General features: G+C 40.3%; 1 protein-coding gene across 1 annotated transcript; it reads left to right on the forward strand.

Annotated features, from left to right (window-relative positions):
* Positions 1–4,763: 4,763 nt before the first annotated feature.
* Positions 4,764–17,627, forward strand: LOC138979739 (uncharacterized; the record flags this gene model as incomplete). The annotated part of the gene is given in 4 exon segments (XM_070352480.1): positions 4,764–4,913; positions 7,582–7,695; positions 10,425–10,547; positions 14,011–17,627. Coding segments are annotated over 4 exon segments (440 nt in total), but the record flags the coding sequence as incomplete, so codon positions are not given.
* Positions 17,628–18,222: the final 595 nt, after the last annotated feature.

Genomic DNA, 18,222 nt, shown 5'->3' on the forward strand with positions numbered 1-18,222 from the left:
CATCATTTTCACGAGTTTTCATTCACAAGCACCTGGGAAATAAATTTCATGTTCCCCGGGGAATAAATCCCCGGTTACCATAGTTGCAAGAAGCCCTATTACATGGATAATCAAAAGTAAACCCAATAGAAACGCTCGAGGATTCTTCGGCTCTTTTCATTGGCGTTTCCCCAGACCTAAACAGACGACACGACACTGCTTTGCAAAGTTCCAAAAACCAACTGGCAAACTGGCAAAAGTAAACAAAAAACCAAAACTACTTCAATAAATTCGTCACAAACAAATCAAACCTACCGATATGTTATGTCTTCTTACAAAGTCATGGAGTGCGTGTATCTTTGTGTGAGAAACACGAACGTCAAGTTCAAGTCAAACCAATTGACCCCTGACACACACATTTTGACCCGTGCACAAGACGTTGTATCGATAAACGAAGCACAAATAAGAAATAATGATAAAAGCAAAGAAAATAGCAACAAGATATGCAAACATCTCACAAAGCCGAGCTAGCAGATTGACAGGTCTAATGAAAAACAAAGAGGTACTGAGTCGGAAACAAGATCGCGATTCTTTCCTTCGCTGCACGACGCAAATCTTCTGTGACCTTTGACCCAACGTAGCTTCCACATTCGATTACTAAGCTTAATACTCACAACTGAAAGCCGAGGGAGTGGAATACCGAGATGAACAAACAGAACTGTGCATCCTCAAACCTGACATATTCATCCCAACATTTTATGAACTCAAAAATACAGAAAGTTGCTTTCACACGCCAGCTTTGATTGCCAGTGGTTATCCGCACGGAACTCGTGTGGTTATCAGCACGGTACCCGTGTTTCAAAGCATGGCTCCCTGTGTTGATTGTTATCTTATTTTCTCACTACCAAAATGATGACAAAAACGATGTTTGGTGGTTTGTTGTCAGACCAGCTTTTTTTGTCGGTCCTCGGGGGGCATATCGACTTTTGTTTCATATTTATTGACCGCGGCCTTCGGCCTTGGTAAAAAAATATGAAACAAAAGACGATATGCTCCCCCTCGGACGAAAAAAAAGCTGGTCTGTCAACAACCCATCAAACATCTTATATTATTACAACGTTTTTTGGGGGCCTGTGCGGGAAACATCGTTTACAATAGCTTGTACGACGTCCTCTCGCTGCTGTACTACAACGTTGACGCCGACGTTGGAAGGATAGGAGCATAATTATCGTTCAAAACTGATCACTGGAGAAAAGTGGTGGTACGAATCAGCGCCAGGCATCATAATCGAGTGGGTAACGCTCAGCGCAGGGAATGGATACCAGTCAGCGCAAAAGAAAACACACATTGTAGGTTTATACATGAACCTAATGGGTCAAAAACTGTCTCTTATTCTCCCAAGAGCTGTATAGTTTGGTTTTGGGGTTAAAACTATGACATCATACACCTGGAACACCTTATTACACAGTTATTCAAATTTAAAGTGGATCTGTACTGTACGTGTGTTGCTGCGGGACAATTATTTCCCCGTGTTTCCTTCTCCAACACTAGCTTTGTTTTGATTCCTGGCCCACGCTTCGTCCCTGACATGTTAGCGTTTGCGATTTTTTTGAGAGAGGAGAATTTGTTTTGTGCTCTGTTATATCATGGAGACAGCATGATGCAGAACTGCACGAGTACTTGTGGTGTGGCCGCCCGGCCTTGTATCTTGGTTGGTGAGGAGAGACAGGAACAGGAATTAAACAGACATATGAACCATTCATGGTTTATCAGAGTTGCGTTGTGTAGTCAAGTTAGAGAGAGATAGAGGAATAGAGTGAAAGAGAAAGGGGGGGAGGTGGGAGAGAGAGTATGCAGTAGGGGGGTGGGGTGTGTGTGTGTGTGTGTGTGTGTGTGTGTGTGTCTGTGTGTGTGTGTGTGTGTGTATGTATGTGTGTTTGTGTGTGTGTGTGTGTGTGTGTGTGTCTGTGTCTGCAGGGTTTGTATGAATATTAGTGCTACTGACACATAGTGATAGCCAATATTGGATATGAAAAGGTGATATCCACATCTAGTGCAAATGAGAGGTAGTGATAATGACACGCGTGCCTTGTATCAATAGTGCCTATATATACTTGTTGATATAGTTCTACTTCTTTTTGTCACACTTCAAAAATACTGCAACTGAGACGTAGTTGTAACGGGAATTACCCCCTGGAGGGAGTGTGGCATCCATTGTGTACGTCCGGTAGTAAGGTAATAGTATTCTTGTTCAAATGAGGGAGTAGGTCAGGGGTGGATCCGGGGGGGGGGGGGGGGGGGGTCCGGAACCTTAGGGGAGGGGTCCCCATAGCCTAACATTTTTTTAAATGAAAAAAAAAGAAAAAAAATTGAAAATAAAGAAAATATAATCGAACAGATTGCTCCATTTTCCTTTTTACATTTAGTCAAGTTTTGACTAAATGTTTTAACATAGAGGGGGAATCGAGACGAGGGTCGTGGTGTATGTGTGTGTGTGTGTGTGTGTGTGTGTGTGTGTGTGTGTGTGTAGAGCGATTCAGACCAAACTACTGGACTGACTTTTATGAAAATTGACATGAGAGTTCCTGGGAATGATATCCCCGGACGTTTTTTTTCTTCTTTTTTTTCGATAAATGTCTTTGATGACGTCATATCCGGCCTTTTGTAAAAGTTGAGGTGGCACTGTCACACCCTCATTTTTCAATCAAATTGATTTAAATTTTGGCCAAGCAATCTTCGACGAAGGCCGGATTTTGGTATTGCATTTCAGCTTGGTGGCTTAAAAATAATTAATGAATTTGGTAATTAAAAATCGGAAACTTGTCATTACATTTTTTTTAAACGATCCAAAAACAATTTCATCTTATTTCTCGTCATTTTCTGATTCCAAAAATATATGCATATGTTATATTTCGATTACACTAAATGCACACGTGATTCTGAAGTTAATTTAACATGGAATACTGCTGATTCAAGTTATACGTTAACCATCAACAAGGTAGACCGCAGCATGTTCAATTTGTCGACTATCTCCTGCAGCTTTCCACAAAGTTCTATCTTTGATAACGACTCATGCAAGGTAGAAGTGATTAATTTTGTAAGTAAGCCATAACTGTAAGTACTGTTAGAAATATTCAAGCAGAAGGCCCATCCACTTTTCAGTTTGTTCACACAAATATTTCGTAATGTCACATGTTCAATTGATTATAAAATATCTTCTATACGCAGTTAATCACATCAAGGTTCATTCTGATAAGCATCGCTCCACGGCTATTGCCAGTTGTCTCTCTGACCGGACGCTACAGTCCTACGCGAATCTATCAAAATAAGAATACAGAGTTATCTCCCATATGTTTTTCGCGAGCACTGATCTAAATTTGAGATCAGTGTTCGCGAGACGAAAATGATTGCAGATTGGCCGACTTCGACAGTGATCTCCGTTCTGTTCTTCACAGTTATGATAAAGACATCGTTCTAAGGTCAAAACAAGTCGAAAGTTTGGGACTGCTGCCGGAAGGAGACCGTAATATATGGTTTCATCACTGTCAACTGGTTACAGAAAAAGTCGTCTGCTCCAGTGAGCGCCGAAACCAAACGGTTGATTATCACGTGACACTTTTGCCATATTTAGAGTTGTTTGCACAGTAAATACAGCCGCGAAAAATAGCTCGCTTGAAACTGTCTTACATATCAATTCCTTTGTAATTTAAAAATTACAAAACATCATGAAAAATCATTATCGACGATCGCGAATCTGCTTATATCAATAATACATTACAAAAAGCTCTAAATATGTAAAACAAATCGGTTTCCTTGCCAGACAAGGAAACTCAAGGCATCAGGGAGAGAACGAGCCGAACTAATTTTGACCTGAGTTCAGGATGATCAAGGTTGTGATATATTTTCGTATTTTTGCCAGGGAGTTCGCATCCTGCGATAAATACCTGCAAATTTACCTTTAGAATTCACCTATCCCAACAACAGGGATCGCGCTAGCTTTTTAAAAAACGCGTAAGTCATACGCAACGAAACGAAAAAAACGCGTCACGGACCAATATTTTTGCGTACTACGAAAACACGCACAGACACAAACAAAACACGCACGAAAGACTTAAAGACACTCCTTACCTAAATACAGCGAGTTTTCCTGTCGAACTCCGCGCACGCCTGTCGAATAACACCCCTGCTGTCTCCAATCTTCGGGCCTTGCGAGTTTGTTTCCCGCTCTAATACGACTAGACACACTTTCCGCCTTTTGGAAGCGCGAGATGGGAGAGCAGCTAATGTCTGTTTCATTATCCGACAAGACATTATCTGGTAATACCCTCGTTACGTTCGTTTGCGATACTTCGATGCAAAAAGAAACGGACTTTAGTTTTGACGCGCAGATTTCATGTGTGTCGTCACTTCTCGAGCCCTATAGTCAGTTTCAGGATCGGGTGATTATTAAGTCAGAGCAAAAGCGCTGCGTGAAGACAAGAAAAAGTTACAATATGTTTGCGTATGGCTTACGCGGCGCGGCGAAAAAAACGCGTCAGCGACTTTTAAAATGCGTCAAATACGCAAAAATCGTGCGTAAACGCGATCCCTGCAACAAAGTCAAACCACAACCAACACAACAACAACACGACCAAAACAGCAACATAAATTAATAATAATCATTACAGAGAAAAATGGAGGTAAAATCTTAAGTGCATTACCAAAGTCCAAAATTCGTCGAAGATTGCTTGACCATAATGTCAATTAATTTGAAAAAAGGTATCACATTGTTTTGTTTTTATCAGACCCAACAGCAGCAGAAACAACAACGCCATCACCCAAAAAGAGTCCCTCATTTTTGGAAGGTGTGAGTATTGGTGCGGGAGCCATGCTTGGTCTAGTGCTGATTGTGGTGATGCTGGTCTTGTGTTGTCGTCAGCTTCGTTCACGATGTGGTGAGTATAACTTACAGTAGAACCCTTTTTTCGACGAACCCATCAAGTCAGGCACCACAGACTTTGCCTTGACCACATACCTTCTTCTTCTTCAGCGTTCCAGAAATTCTGGTGACGTGTGAGCTTGTTTGCCCATTTGGGTTCCCCACACTATTCTCTGAGAGCATAGTCAGCTTCACTCCGCTTTTGTTGGGTAGGCATGCTGGGTATGTTCGTGTTTCCATAACCCACCGAACTCCGACATGGATTACAGGATCTTTTCCGTGCGCACTTGGTCTTGTGCTTGCGTGTACACACGAAGGGGGTTAAGTCACTAGCAGGTCTGCACATAAGTTGACCTGGGAGATTGGAAACATCTCCACTCTTAACCCACCAGGCAGCAGCGACCGGGATTAGAACTCACGACCTCCCGATTAGGAGGTCGACGTCTTACCACTGCGCCACTTCGCCCGTCGAGCACATACCAAAATGTGATGGCCTGGCTTGTTTCTGTGCACAGCGAGAATAATTCTGTTGTTGAATTTGATTTCATGTCCATTGCTAAACTATCCCATAAGAAACGAATTCTTCTAAATATGGACATGTGCAATAAGATTAATTAAGTTAGAGTTAATTTATGTGGAACCAGTCTCCTGGCATCTGTCAGAAAAACAAGCATTACAATAAACAAGCGACCTTCATCCTCACGTAATTATAACAAATTGAACATTATAAAAGATAATGAGTATAGGGTCTGACACTATTTCGTGAAATGTTTGTGGCTATGGGATTATACGGCATTTTTTCTCTCTCCAGATTTATCCTCACTCCCTCTATTTTATGACCTTATTTATCAGATATTTTGAGCTCGTTTGCCCATTTGGGTTCCCCACACTATACTCTGAGAGCATAGTCAGCTTCACTCCGCTTTCGTTTAGTAGGCATGCTGGGTATGTTCGTGTTTCCATAACCCACCGAACTCTGACATGGATTAAAGGAACTTTTCCGTGCGCACTTGGTCTTGTGCTTGCGAGTACACACGAAGGGGGATACGCCACTAGCAGGTCTGCACATAAGTTGCCCTGGGAGATAGGAAAAATCTCCACTCTTAACCCACCAGGCGGCAGCGACCGGGATTCGAACTCACGACCTCCCGATTAGAAGGCCGACGTCTTACCACCCCGCCACAGCGCCCGTCATTTTGAGGTCTAACAAGTCGCGTAAGGCGAAAATACAATATTTAGTCAAGTAGCTGCCATTTTTCAGCAAGACCGTATACTCGTAGCATCGTCAGTCCACCGCTCATGGCAAAGGCAGTGAAATTGACAAGAAGAGCGGGGTAGTAGTTGCGCTAAGAAGGATAGCACGCTTTTCTGTACCTCTCTTTGTTTTAACTTTCTGAGCGTGTTTTTAATCCAAACATATCATATCTATATGTTTTTGGAATCAGGAACCGACAAGGAATAAGATGAAAGTGTTTTTAAATTGATTTCGACAATTTAATTTTGATAATAATTTTTATATATTTAATTTTCAGAGCTTGTTTTTAATCCGAATATAACATATTTATATGTTTTTGGAATCAGCAAATGATGGAGAATAAGATAAACGTAAATTTGGATCGTTTTATAAATTTTTATTTTTTTTTACAATTTTCAGATTTTTAATGACCAAAGTCATTAATTAATTTTTAAGCCACCAAGCTGAAATGCAATACCGAAGTCCGGGCTTTGTCGAAGATTACTTGACCAAAATTTCAACCAATTTGGTTGAAAAATGAGGGCGTGACAGTGCCGCCTCAACTTTCACGAAAAGCCGGATATGACGTCATCAAAGACATTTATCAAAAAAATGAAAAAAATGTTCGGGGATTTCATACCCAGGAACTCTCATGTCAAATTTCATAAAGATCGGTCCAGTAGTTTAGTCTGAATCGCTCTACACACACACACACACACACACACACACACACAGACACACAGACACACGCACATACACCACGACCCTCGTTTCGATTCCCCCTCGATGTTAAAATATTTAGTCAAAACTAAATATAAAAAGGAGGGATTCCGCTCTAAAAGGCACCGCATACATCGTGTTCACCACCACATATCAGGCGTTTACTTGGAATAAGAACATACCTCCACTCAGACACATACCAACATTGACAGTCTGACTGCTTTGTGTGCAAAGCGCGAATTGTACGCTGAATTAATGTAGCAGATTGCGATAGGTGTCCTTTATTGTCCCTTTCTTCTTCTTCTTCTGCGTTCATGGGTTGAAACTCCCACGTACACTCGTGTTTTTGCACGAGTGGAATTTTACGTGTATGACCGTTTTTACCCCGCCATTTAGACAGCCATACGCCGCTTTTGGAGGAAGCATGCTGGGTATTTTCGTGTTTCTATAACCCACCGAACTCTGACATGGATTACAGGATCTTTTCCGTGCGCACTTGGTCTTGCACAAGTTCCGCCATGTAGAAACCTTAGGATGGTAATGCTGGCATATGTTAAATAATTATATGTTAGGTAGTTTAATTAAAAGTGTATGGTCAATTGTGAGTTTCCGTGACGTGTCTGTCCATTTTTTTCACGGAAATAGTGAGAATTACCCTACCCATGTTACCTTTGGTCAAAGCACGAAGTGGTGACAACATTAAAACAAAAAACTTTGCTCTTTGATACAGGTGGGGGTCCGACGGGGTCCGACTACGACGGTCGAGCCCTACAGAATCAGGAGACAGAACTCAACGACACAGTTGTGCGCTCACACCAGAGTGGCCGGCCGGCTAATTATGAAAGTAAATATCTTGTTGTTGTCAACAGATGATTTTCAGAAATAACTCGTAGGTTTGTATGGGTTGTGAAATATTTGCAACTTTTACATACGAGAAGAAAGTCCAACGAATTATCTACCCTGAACAGATTATTTTGTTTTGCTACCTTGTGTATTTCGCGTGCTATGCTATTCCTACTGATGCAGGTGTCGATCGCAAGAGCGGTCAAAGTCGGAACGTTTTACGTCAATTTTTAGGGGTATCATGTCAAAAAGCGCTACATTTTAGCAATGACTTGGTGGACTGCTTTGAAACTTTCAGAATATTTTACCAACATACTAGAGATACTTCGTGCAAAAGTTTGGATCGTTACGGTTATTTATCCAGATGTGACGCAATGTTTCGGAAAATGTTGTTAAACTTGTCAGGATTGTTCACTTGTGTCCAAAAAATTCATGACTTTGCATATCTACAGATAAATGATTGATACAGATTCTATCTAAGTTTCATTTGCGTGTAGCTGCTGGCGTTAATTTGCTAGTCATGCAAACACATGAGGGAAAAATGGAACGTTCACGCTGTTTCGCGCTTACAGCTGTTATCGCTGAGTGTCTCTTAAAACATCCTAGGGTCATGCTTGGCTGGGCATCGCTGTGGCACCAGAATCATCGCTTAAATATGTAGCGTGTTTACTGGTCCAGAAAATTTGCATCAGTGCTTACGCGCACATAAAACGTTAGCAGTGTGTGTATCAATCATTTTTCTAAAGACATGCAAAGTCATACATTTTTGGACCCAAGGGAACAGTCCTACGTCGAGATTAACAACTTATTTGAAAAAATTGCACAACATTTTAACAAACACCTGTAACAATCCATCATTTCGCCAGAAGTATCTCTAGTATGTTGGTAAAATATTCTGAAAGTTTCAAAGCAATCCACCAAGTCATTGCTAAAGTGCAGACTTTTTGGCATGATACCCCTAAAAGATGATGCAAAAAGTCCCGTTTTTGACCGCTCTTGCGATCGACACCTGCATCAGTAGGAATAGCATAGCACGCGAAATACACAAGGTAGCAAAACAAAACAATCTGTTCAGGGTAGATCATTGGTTTGACTTTCTTCGCGTATGTCAAAGTTGCAATGTTTTGCCTATTGTGATTTGTTGTCGATTTTTCATTCGGCTCTTCCGTTTTTGTCTGTTCGATTTTAAGGGTACCCTTACTTGAGCGGCGGTCACGTGATCCCTGTAAAATAAATATTTAATCCAAATGGTGATCCTGAAGGTTAAGTGAACGGCCTTCTCTGGCATATAAAGTGCTAATAAAATGACACGGGGATTAATGCTTTAATTTGGGTTTGAAATTTGTTGCAATAATGTTTTGGCCAAGTTTATATTTGTGGCCTTCAGATGAAGCATCAGAAATACTTGCACATTTTGTTTGTCTACGTTCAGTAAATTACACGTACATCACTCGCGTAACAAGGAAACCAAAGGATGTGACTTGGATTTGAATACTGTCAATCTAAAAAAAAAAGTCTAGCATATTCTAACTACAGTATTACTAAAACAAGTCGCGAAAGGCGAAATTACTACATTTAGTCCAGTTGTCGAACTCACAGAATGAAACTGAACGCACTGCATTTTTTCACCAAGACGTAACAGCTTCTTCAATCCCGGCAGCAAGGAAATCGATCACTTTCCCCGTGCAACACGAAGTGAAATTGACTAGCAAGTGTAGCGTAATAGCATATTACGGTAAGCAGGAAAGCGCGCTATTTTTTTTTTTAACTTTCTGAGCTTGTTTTTATTACAACATAATTATAATATCTGTATGTTTTTGGAATCAGGGTATAATAAGGAATAAGATGCAATCATGTGTGGATTGATTTCTTAAGAATCTTAAACGAAATGAGACAGAGCGTTGTTAAGATATCAAATAACCAAAGAGAAGTAATCGCTCTTTATGCATACGACATGCATGTGTAATGGAGTAAGCGAGAGTTGTACGGAACCTTTCTCCTGGCACCTGAGAGAATAACAAGCATTGAAATGAACAAGCGGCTTTTATCCTCTGTGATTTCCTAAATTTTAATCGTAGCACTAATTAAGCTATTTTCGATCATTGTGATCACATTTAAAGAGTAAACATGACACATGTAATATTTTTAGCTTCAGAATTTAATGAAGAATACGATGCAATCAATATTAAATCTGTTTGCGAACAATCGATTTTAATGACAAATTTAATGAGCAAACTAATTCACTAATAGTAGTAATATTTACGCTGCCGAGCTGAAATGCAATCACGTAGTCCGGGCTTCGTCGTAGATTGCTTGACCAACATTTCAATCAATTTGATTGAAAAAAGAGGTGCTTTTTCAACTTTCACAAAAACGGATATGACGTCATCAGAGTTATTTATACAAAAAATAAAATAAAGAGTCTGGGGATATTATACCCAGGAACTCTCATGTGACATTTCATGAAGATCGGTCCAGTAGTTTTCTCTAAAACCGCTCTACACACACACACACACACACACACACACACACACACACACACACACACATGGCACACACACATACACACATACACACACACACACACACACAGACACACACACACACACACACACACACCACCACCACCACCCTCGTCTCGATTCCCCGTCAATGTCAAAACTTGACTAGATGTAAAAAAAGTAAATATAATAGCATCACCCGATAAACACCTTTTGCTCTATGATACAGGTTGGGATCTAAGGGTATCCGCCTACGACTGTCGAGCCCAAGAGAATCAAGGGACAGAACTCAGCTACATACATATGCGCTCACAGCAGAACGGCCGGGCCGCGCCAAGCTCAAATTATGAAAGTAAATGACTTAATTCATGTGTTGTTATTAGACGATTTTCGGAAATAACTCTTTCTTTCTTTATTTGGTGTTTAACGTCGTTTTCAACCACGAAGGTTATATCGCGACGAGGGAAATAACTCTGTTGGGTTTGTTTGGGTTGTGAAATAGTGAATACCCTTGTTTTTTCCTCTGACAAATAAACTTCACACGTGCACCTATCCACGTGTTTAACGACACATCCCTCGCTAGTGATTGGCCCCTGTTTGTCTGAGTGAAAAGCAAGGACATTCACTCTTTAAAAAAAACCAAAAAAAACTGACAGAGTTATTTTCAGAATTCGTCTTCAGGGATGGACAAATCTCAAAATTGTAACTCGCCAGCCTGGCGAGTAACTTTCAGTGGGCGTCTCTGATACTGTGCACACACCAAAAATTGATAGGTGTACAACTTTGGGGATGTGTTTGGACACATTGCTGCAAATATGACAGAACCAAATGTTATTCATTTGCCTTCTGAGGCATTTTACTAATAAAATGAACGCTCAATATTACAAAAATCTGTTCTTGTGAATTTATAATATATTTTTGTAATCCGATGAGCGAGTCAAAATGGCGACGAAATGTGTGACATCGGTCAACACGCAACTTTGAAGTGCTCGTTTTTTTAAAATTACACAGTTTTCAAATGCGATACAGGTGTTGAAAATACCACAAAGGATGAAAGTTAAATGATGCTAAGCAAAGTTGATAAATGACAAGGCATTTCGCCTAAACAGGCACGGTAAAAAGTCGGTCGCGTACATCCATTTTTCAAGAAAATATGAGAGTAGAATCATCTAAGGCCAGCAAAGCACATACACTAACATATTCAATAACAAATGGTCTCAAGAACTCACATTTTCACTGGCTTCTTTGTGCTGTGAATAGCAAGTCGAATCACACTATGGATGTCTCTTATGAAATCATTATGTTGCCATACCCCAAAGATTCAAGAGACATTTGACTTTGGAAAAAACACTCCTGAGAACACACCACAAGCATGTTACTCTCCAAACAGTGAATTTTGAATGACAAAATCGATTTAAAATTCAGTAAAATCAATAAAAAAAAATATATAATCGAAATGCTGCAAGGCTTGTTTGAATTTTGTTCAAAACTCAAAATAGATGTACACACCAAATGGCTACTGGTTTTGACAAGCAAATTCAATGCAATTTATTCTTCAAAATGACGAAATGGAACGCTGAACGTCATTACAATACGTAATTTCGTCGTGACGTCATCCGTACATATTTCTGTTCGGCCCGTACACTGTTATTCAGCCGGTACACTCAGGTATTCGGCCTGTGGCTGTGAACCTGTACCAGGCTTGATCCTGTTGAAGTAGGCTATAAATATCAGTCTGCTTAACCTCAACGTCTGATGACCACAATCGGTGCAGAAATGAGATATAACGGGTTTTAACTGACAAAAGTTTGTTTTTCTTCTTAACCTTTGCCGGATGCCGCTTTTGACTACACACGCCCGACGATGCGGGTTTGTCTGAACCCATACATTTGAAAGAGGGTTTTTACCGTTTATTTCTCTAACGACGGGGTGGGTTCAGGGCTACTTCAGTGGGTGCATCGAGTTTCTCCCTTCACCGACTTCTTGCAGGGGAGGGAAAGGGGGAGGGAGAGGGGGAGGGAGAGACTGAGAGAGACTGAGAGAGACTGAGAGACCAAGAAAGAGAGAGAGAGAGAGAGACTAAGAAAGAGAGAGAGAGAGACTAAGAAAGAGAGAGACTAAGAAAGAGAGAGAGAGACTAAGAAAGAGAGAGAGAGAGACTAAGAAAGAGAGAGAGAGACTAAGAAAGAGAGAGAGAGAGACTAAGAAAGAGAGACAGGGAAAGAGACTAAGAAAGAGACACAGAGAGAGAGACTAAGAGAGAGAGACAGAGAGAGAGACTAAGAGAGAGAGAGAGAGAGACAGACAGAGAGAGACAGAGAGAGAGAGACAGACAGAGAGAAACAGAGAGAGAGAGAGACAGAGAGAGAGAGAGAGAGACAGAGACAGACAGAGAGAGAGAGAGAGAGAGAGAGAGACAGAGAGAGAGAGACATTCAGATAGACAGACAGTCAGATAGACGGATAGACAGATAGACGGATAGACAGATAGACAGACAGACAGACAGACAGACAGAGCAACTGACAACAGACATACAGACAGAGAGATACGGACAGACAGACAGAGAGACAGACAGTCTCTTGGAGACAAACAGGCAGACAGACACTGTTCCGCCGCTTTGGTAATTATGGGTGTAGCAGAACCCGCGCCGTCGGCAGAGGGATAGTTACAATCACTACTACTCTTTAAAAGTATGGGTTTGTGTGAACCCGCGCAATCGGTAGTGTTTATGTTAATTAACATAATCAATTAATTTTAATGTTTTGTCATGTACACACTAAACATTTGCAGACAGAGAGCAAATTAGGTGTGTGAGAGATACTTAAAATTTCAAAACGATACCTTTAATGGTTCCAGAGTTACAATGATTTTAGTGTGTCTCTGGGTACAGGTGAACCCAGGAAGCACGGCAAAGGTTTAGGTGTATATCTAAATTCAGTCAGGGTTTGTGGTCCTATCAAACAAACATCGTCAAAATCAAAGAAAAATATCGATATGAAACCTTAACTATTTTTAACGGACAAAAGTTTACTTTTCTTCATCAAAAGTTTGAATTGAAATTTAGTTAGGGACAACAGATCTACCTACAAAATTTCACTAAGATCGGTGAAAAAATGGGGTTTAACGGTTTTTCAAACTGCCAAAACTTTGGTTTTTGTCTTGAAAAGTATGTTATGATATTCAGTTAGAAACAACAGACCTACTAACCAAATTTCACAAAAATCGGCTTAAAAATGAGATTTAACGGACTTTTAACTGCCAAAAATATTGCTTTTTTCTCTTGAAAAGTATGTGTTTCAGTTTAATTAAGAACAACGGACTACTATGCCAATTTTTGTGACAATCCAACTTTAAATTACAAAATGTCACACTCTCCGTGCCAAGATTGAAGACGCCCACTTGAACAGAAAGCCACTAGCCGGCCGGAAATTTCGCCGGCACGGTACAAACCACACAACAAACTACGAATGTTAGGTTTCTTTACACAACAGCGGTGACACGCACACGCCTAATTTTTGTTTTTATTAGAACATGGCGATGATTTTGCAGACGACAGAAGTTCCTGCATCTGCAGTGTTCGAAAGTACAACCACAAACCGCAGACATTTTTACTGGCCAGCCGGGCGAGCTGCCAGGCGGTTTCTAATAGCCCAGCGGAATTGTAACTATCTATCTATCTATCTATCTATCTATCTATCTATCTATCTATCTATCTATCTATCTATCTATCTATCTATCTATCTATCTATCTATCTATCTATCTATCTATCTATCTATTTGTCTCACGAACGCTCACAGTGTTTTTCTGTTCTCAGATACAAGTACCAGAAAGAAACAACCGTCCGTTATCTACGCCAACATGGCATGAAGACGGAAGGCAGCTGCGTGAATTTCTGCTCCCGAGGAGGGGTCCCGAAAAATAAACATTGTGGATATCATACATTTGATCAATTTCTAAAGATTCCAATGATTGGTTTAACGTCTTTCTCTATACGTGTTCTTTGAATTGAGAAAATGGAGTGTTCATTTGTTATGTCACACGCATTCCTTCTTTGCCACTACTAAAGCAAACGTGTGCAAGATTGTATGTTACACGCTTTGATGCCGAAATCAATTATTTTGATTATGCATTTATTTCTGAAAATTTTTACCTTCACATACATTCAGTCACTACCTCAAACACTTATGTTTTCAGTATTCATTTCAAGTGATCACGAACGTAGAAAAATGGGTATCAAAGCGTTGTTACATTTTGTTGTGCATTCTGAATAGTGTGCCAACAGGCCTTGGTCAGTCAATCACGTTTTATCTGTGTACTAAGTGTTAGACGGAAAAAGAATAACACCAACCCCGTTCTCCTGTATATAAATGAAAGCCACATTTTCTTCTTCATGCAATTTCTGTTTTCAAAAGCTTCGTCAACTTTCCACTTACACGACACGCTTCAATTAAGAACCCTGAATACGAAAGGTCAAAACAAAACAATAGGTACTACTTTCACTATCGTCGTCTGCAACGAAACCCGAAAATGGCGAAACGCGTTGCTACGTACACAGAGGACGAAATTTCAAAGAAAAGATCGAACCTTACACCTGTGACTAGGAAAAGTTGCATAGACAGTTCCATGCGGATCTCACCACGTATCAACGTACATCCGATGCTCAGGACCTACAGATAGGTGACGCTTTGGCGATTGAGGCTTCGTCTTCAGCTCTAACACGCACGCAGACAGTCAGGCAGGTCTAATCTGCACCAGCGGTGTTGGAAGGTTTTGATTTAGAAACACTCGAATGTTACTTCGACGAGATAAACGAACCAAAAGTCAAAAGTGTGCCCCAAATTCGGAAAATATTCTTTCAAAACGGCACTGTAAAAACAATCAACATCACTGTGAGAAAATAAACAATACAAACACAACCAGTTCCCCTGTGGAACATTTCGGGTGTACTTTCCCACGACCTGACCTACAAAAATCCTCCGTGTTCGTTCGCGCTTTGCATTCAATCTGTGTTAGTGCGCGTGTGTGTTCAGCTTTCGTTGGTATGTGCTGTTTGGTTCAAAATAAGTTTATCTTTTTTCATTGAAAGATTCAGAAACGTTGGTTGATACTTTGTTGAATGCATCCAACCAGAAAAGACACGAAACGCATTGAATCTATCTTCTGCGCGCATGCGTGTGTAGGCCGGGTATATGTAAAAGGGAAATTGTGTTTTTCAGTCTTGTATTGTGCCTGTTATTTCGTCCCCAAAAACTCATTTCTGTCTTTCTATGCCTATGCTGTGAGACATAATCGCTATTACGAGTTAGTCGTGTGACAGAGAGTTTTCTTGCACACTCGACTGCTGCTGTCTCACTTCGGCTACGCCGTCGTGAGACATCTACAGTCTCGTGTGCAAAAAAACTCTCTGTCACACGACTAACTCGTAATAGCGGGTATTGGTACATGATTAGGTGTTTAAGAAGATAACAGTTGGTTTTATGTTTTACTTAATTGTGTTTGTCTCCTTTTCAGAACACTTAAATTTAAGATGATATTGACATACTCTAAGGTTAAATACTGATATGTCTCACGCTTTCCTTCTTTGCCGCTACTAAAGCAAACGTGTGCAAAATTGTATGTTACACGTTTCCGAGTATGACAAGAACGGAATCAAACTCGCAATCGTCCCTCAAAAAGCCGAAAAAAACACACATGGCTTTAATTTCTTCCACTGTTATCGTTTTTGACCCACATGCGAAGCAAAAGTGAGTCTATGTACTCACCCGAGTCGTCCGTCCGTCCGTCCGGACGTCTGTCCGGAAAACTTTAACGTTGGATATTTCTTGGACACTATTCAGTCTATCAGTACCAAATTTGGCAAGGTGGTGTATGATGACAAGGCCCCAAAAAACATACATAGCATCTTGACCTTGCTTCAAGGTCAAGGTCGCAGGGGCCATAAATGTTGCCTAAAAAACAGCTATTTTTCACATTTTTCCCATTTTCTCTGAAGTTTTTGAGATTCAATACCTCACTTATATATATATATGATATATAGGGCAAAGTAAGCCCCATCTTTTGATACCAGTTTGGTTTACCTTGCTTCAAGGTTAAGGTCACAGGAGCTCTTCAAAGTTGGATTGTATACATATTTTGAAGTGACCTTGACCCTGAACTATGGAAGATAACTGTTTCAAACTTAAAAATTATGTGGGGCACATGTTATGCTTTCATCATGAGACACATTTGGTCACATATGATCAAGGTCAAGGTCACTTTGACCCTTATGAAATGTGACCAAAATAAGGTAGTGAACCACTAAAAGTGACCATATCTCATGGTAGAAAGAGCCAATAAGCACCATTGTACTTCCTATGTCTTGAATTAACAGCTTTGTGTTGCATGACCTTGACCTTGGGTCAAGGCCACATGTATTTTGGTAGGAAAAATGTGTAAAGCAGTTCTTAGTGTATGATGTCATTGCTAGGTTTAGTTATTTGACCTTGACCCTGAAGGTCAAGGTCATGTAAAGGTCAAGGTCAAGCATGTGAGTCATATGGGCTTTGCCCTTCTTGTTTCTCTTTACAAATTCTTCAACACTGAGAATACTGCAAACGGCATCCCAGTCGACAGTACTGTTTCCATACACGAATTTAGCTGCCTTTGGAAAGTGGCTCGCTCATGAGGCATGTGAGTCTGAATTTAGAAGGACAGAGTTGTGTACAGATAAGACAAATAAACCGAGCAAACATTTCGCGCATGGAGACACAGAAAAACGTCATAAAAATGCGATGCTTCAAAAGATACAGACTGTGACGTCATTAACACATACCGAGACGTCATTCATAGTTGTTAGGTCACTTCCGTCAAACAAGTAGATCTCTCGACAATCATGGCTGATGTTTCAGCCTTTTCAAAGCGTGAGTACGCAAAACGTGTTTGTTCTCTCCTCTGTTGAAGATGTGAGGTATACATGCTATTCAGACTTGGTCGTGTGACATAGTTTTCTTCCTCACTCGATTAACTGATGTCTATAACGAAGCCGTCAAGCTGAGTTAGACATCAACGTAATCTCGTGTGGAAGAAAACGTCTGTCACACGACCAAGTCTAAATCGCAAGTATATATTATGTATCTCTTTATTTCACATACATTTTGAGGATGAAAGTCGCTTGTTCATTTCAATCCTTGTTATTCTATCAGGTGCCAGGAGATTGGTTCCGTATAACTCTCACTTACTCTATAACACATGTCGTATGCAATTATAGCGATTACTCCCCTTTGTGAGATCTCTAAATAGCACTCTGCCTCATATCATTTGTTTAAGATTTTCATGATTTCACAGCCATGGAGACGAGGAGATCTGACAAGTAGACCGACAGACACACAGACTCTCTTTTCTTCTGTTATACACCATTTTTCCTCCCACACACAACATTTTGAACAATGTTTATTCTTATTATTGGGAATCGAAATGTACAAATGATGATTTATTTCTAGTATTATTGCCATAAAGTTTATGTGTGTATGGGTGTGTGTGTGTGTGTGTGTGTGTGTGTGTGTGTGTGTGTGTGTGTGTGTGTGTGTGTGTGTGTGTGTGTATTTGGGTGCTTATGTTTTCAATTGCCTCACGTGCATGCTCAAATACAAGACAAATGAATAAACAACAAAGACATGGCATGTGTGTTGTCCCATTTCCTCATTCGGTTGTTGCCAAAAACAAGTACACAGACATTTTGGGGAAAGATGAGAGGTAAAACAGATGTCAATGAGGAAGTGATGTGTTACTTTTCTGAAACTAAACAACAACAACAACAACAACAAAAACAACAACAACAAACAAACAAAGAAGAAACTTATAAACAAGCAAACAAACAACAACAACAACGAAATATTGAAATACGTATATTTTTACAAAAGCAGATCGATCCCATCCAATTATTTAATAAATTGGATCATTATTCCATCTTAATTAGGTAGAAATATGCAATGAACGAACGTTCATGATAAAAAAAACCGACGAGTTCATGTTCAAGGGAGGTAATCAC

The sequence above is a fragment of the Littorina saxatilis genome, linkage group LG11 (assembly GCF_037325665.1).
Source record: "Littorina saxatilis isolate snail1 linkage group LG11, US_GU_Lsax_2.0, whole genome shotgun sequence".
In the NCBI taxonomy this organism is placed as follows: domain Eukaryota; kingdom Metazoa; phylum Mollusca; class Gastropoda; order Littorinimorpha; family Littorinidae; genus Littorina; species Littorina saxatilis.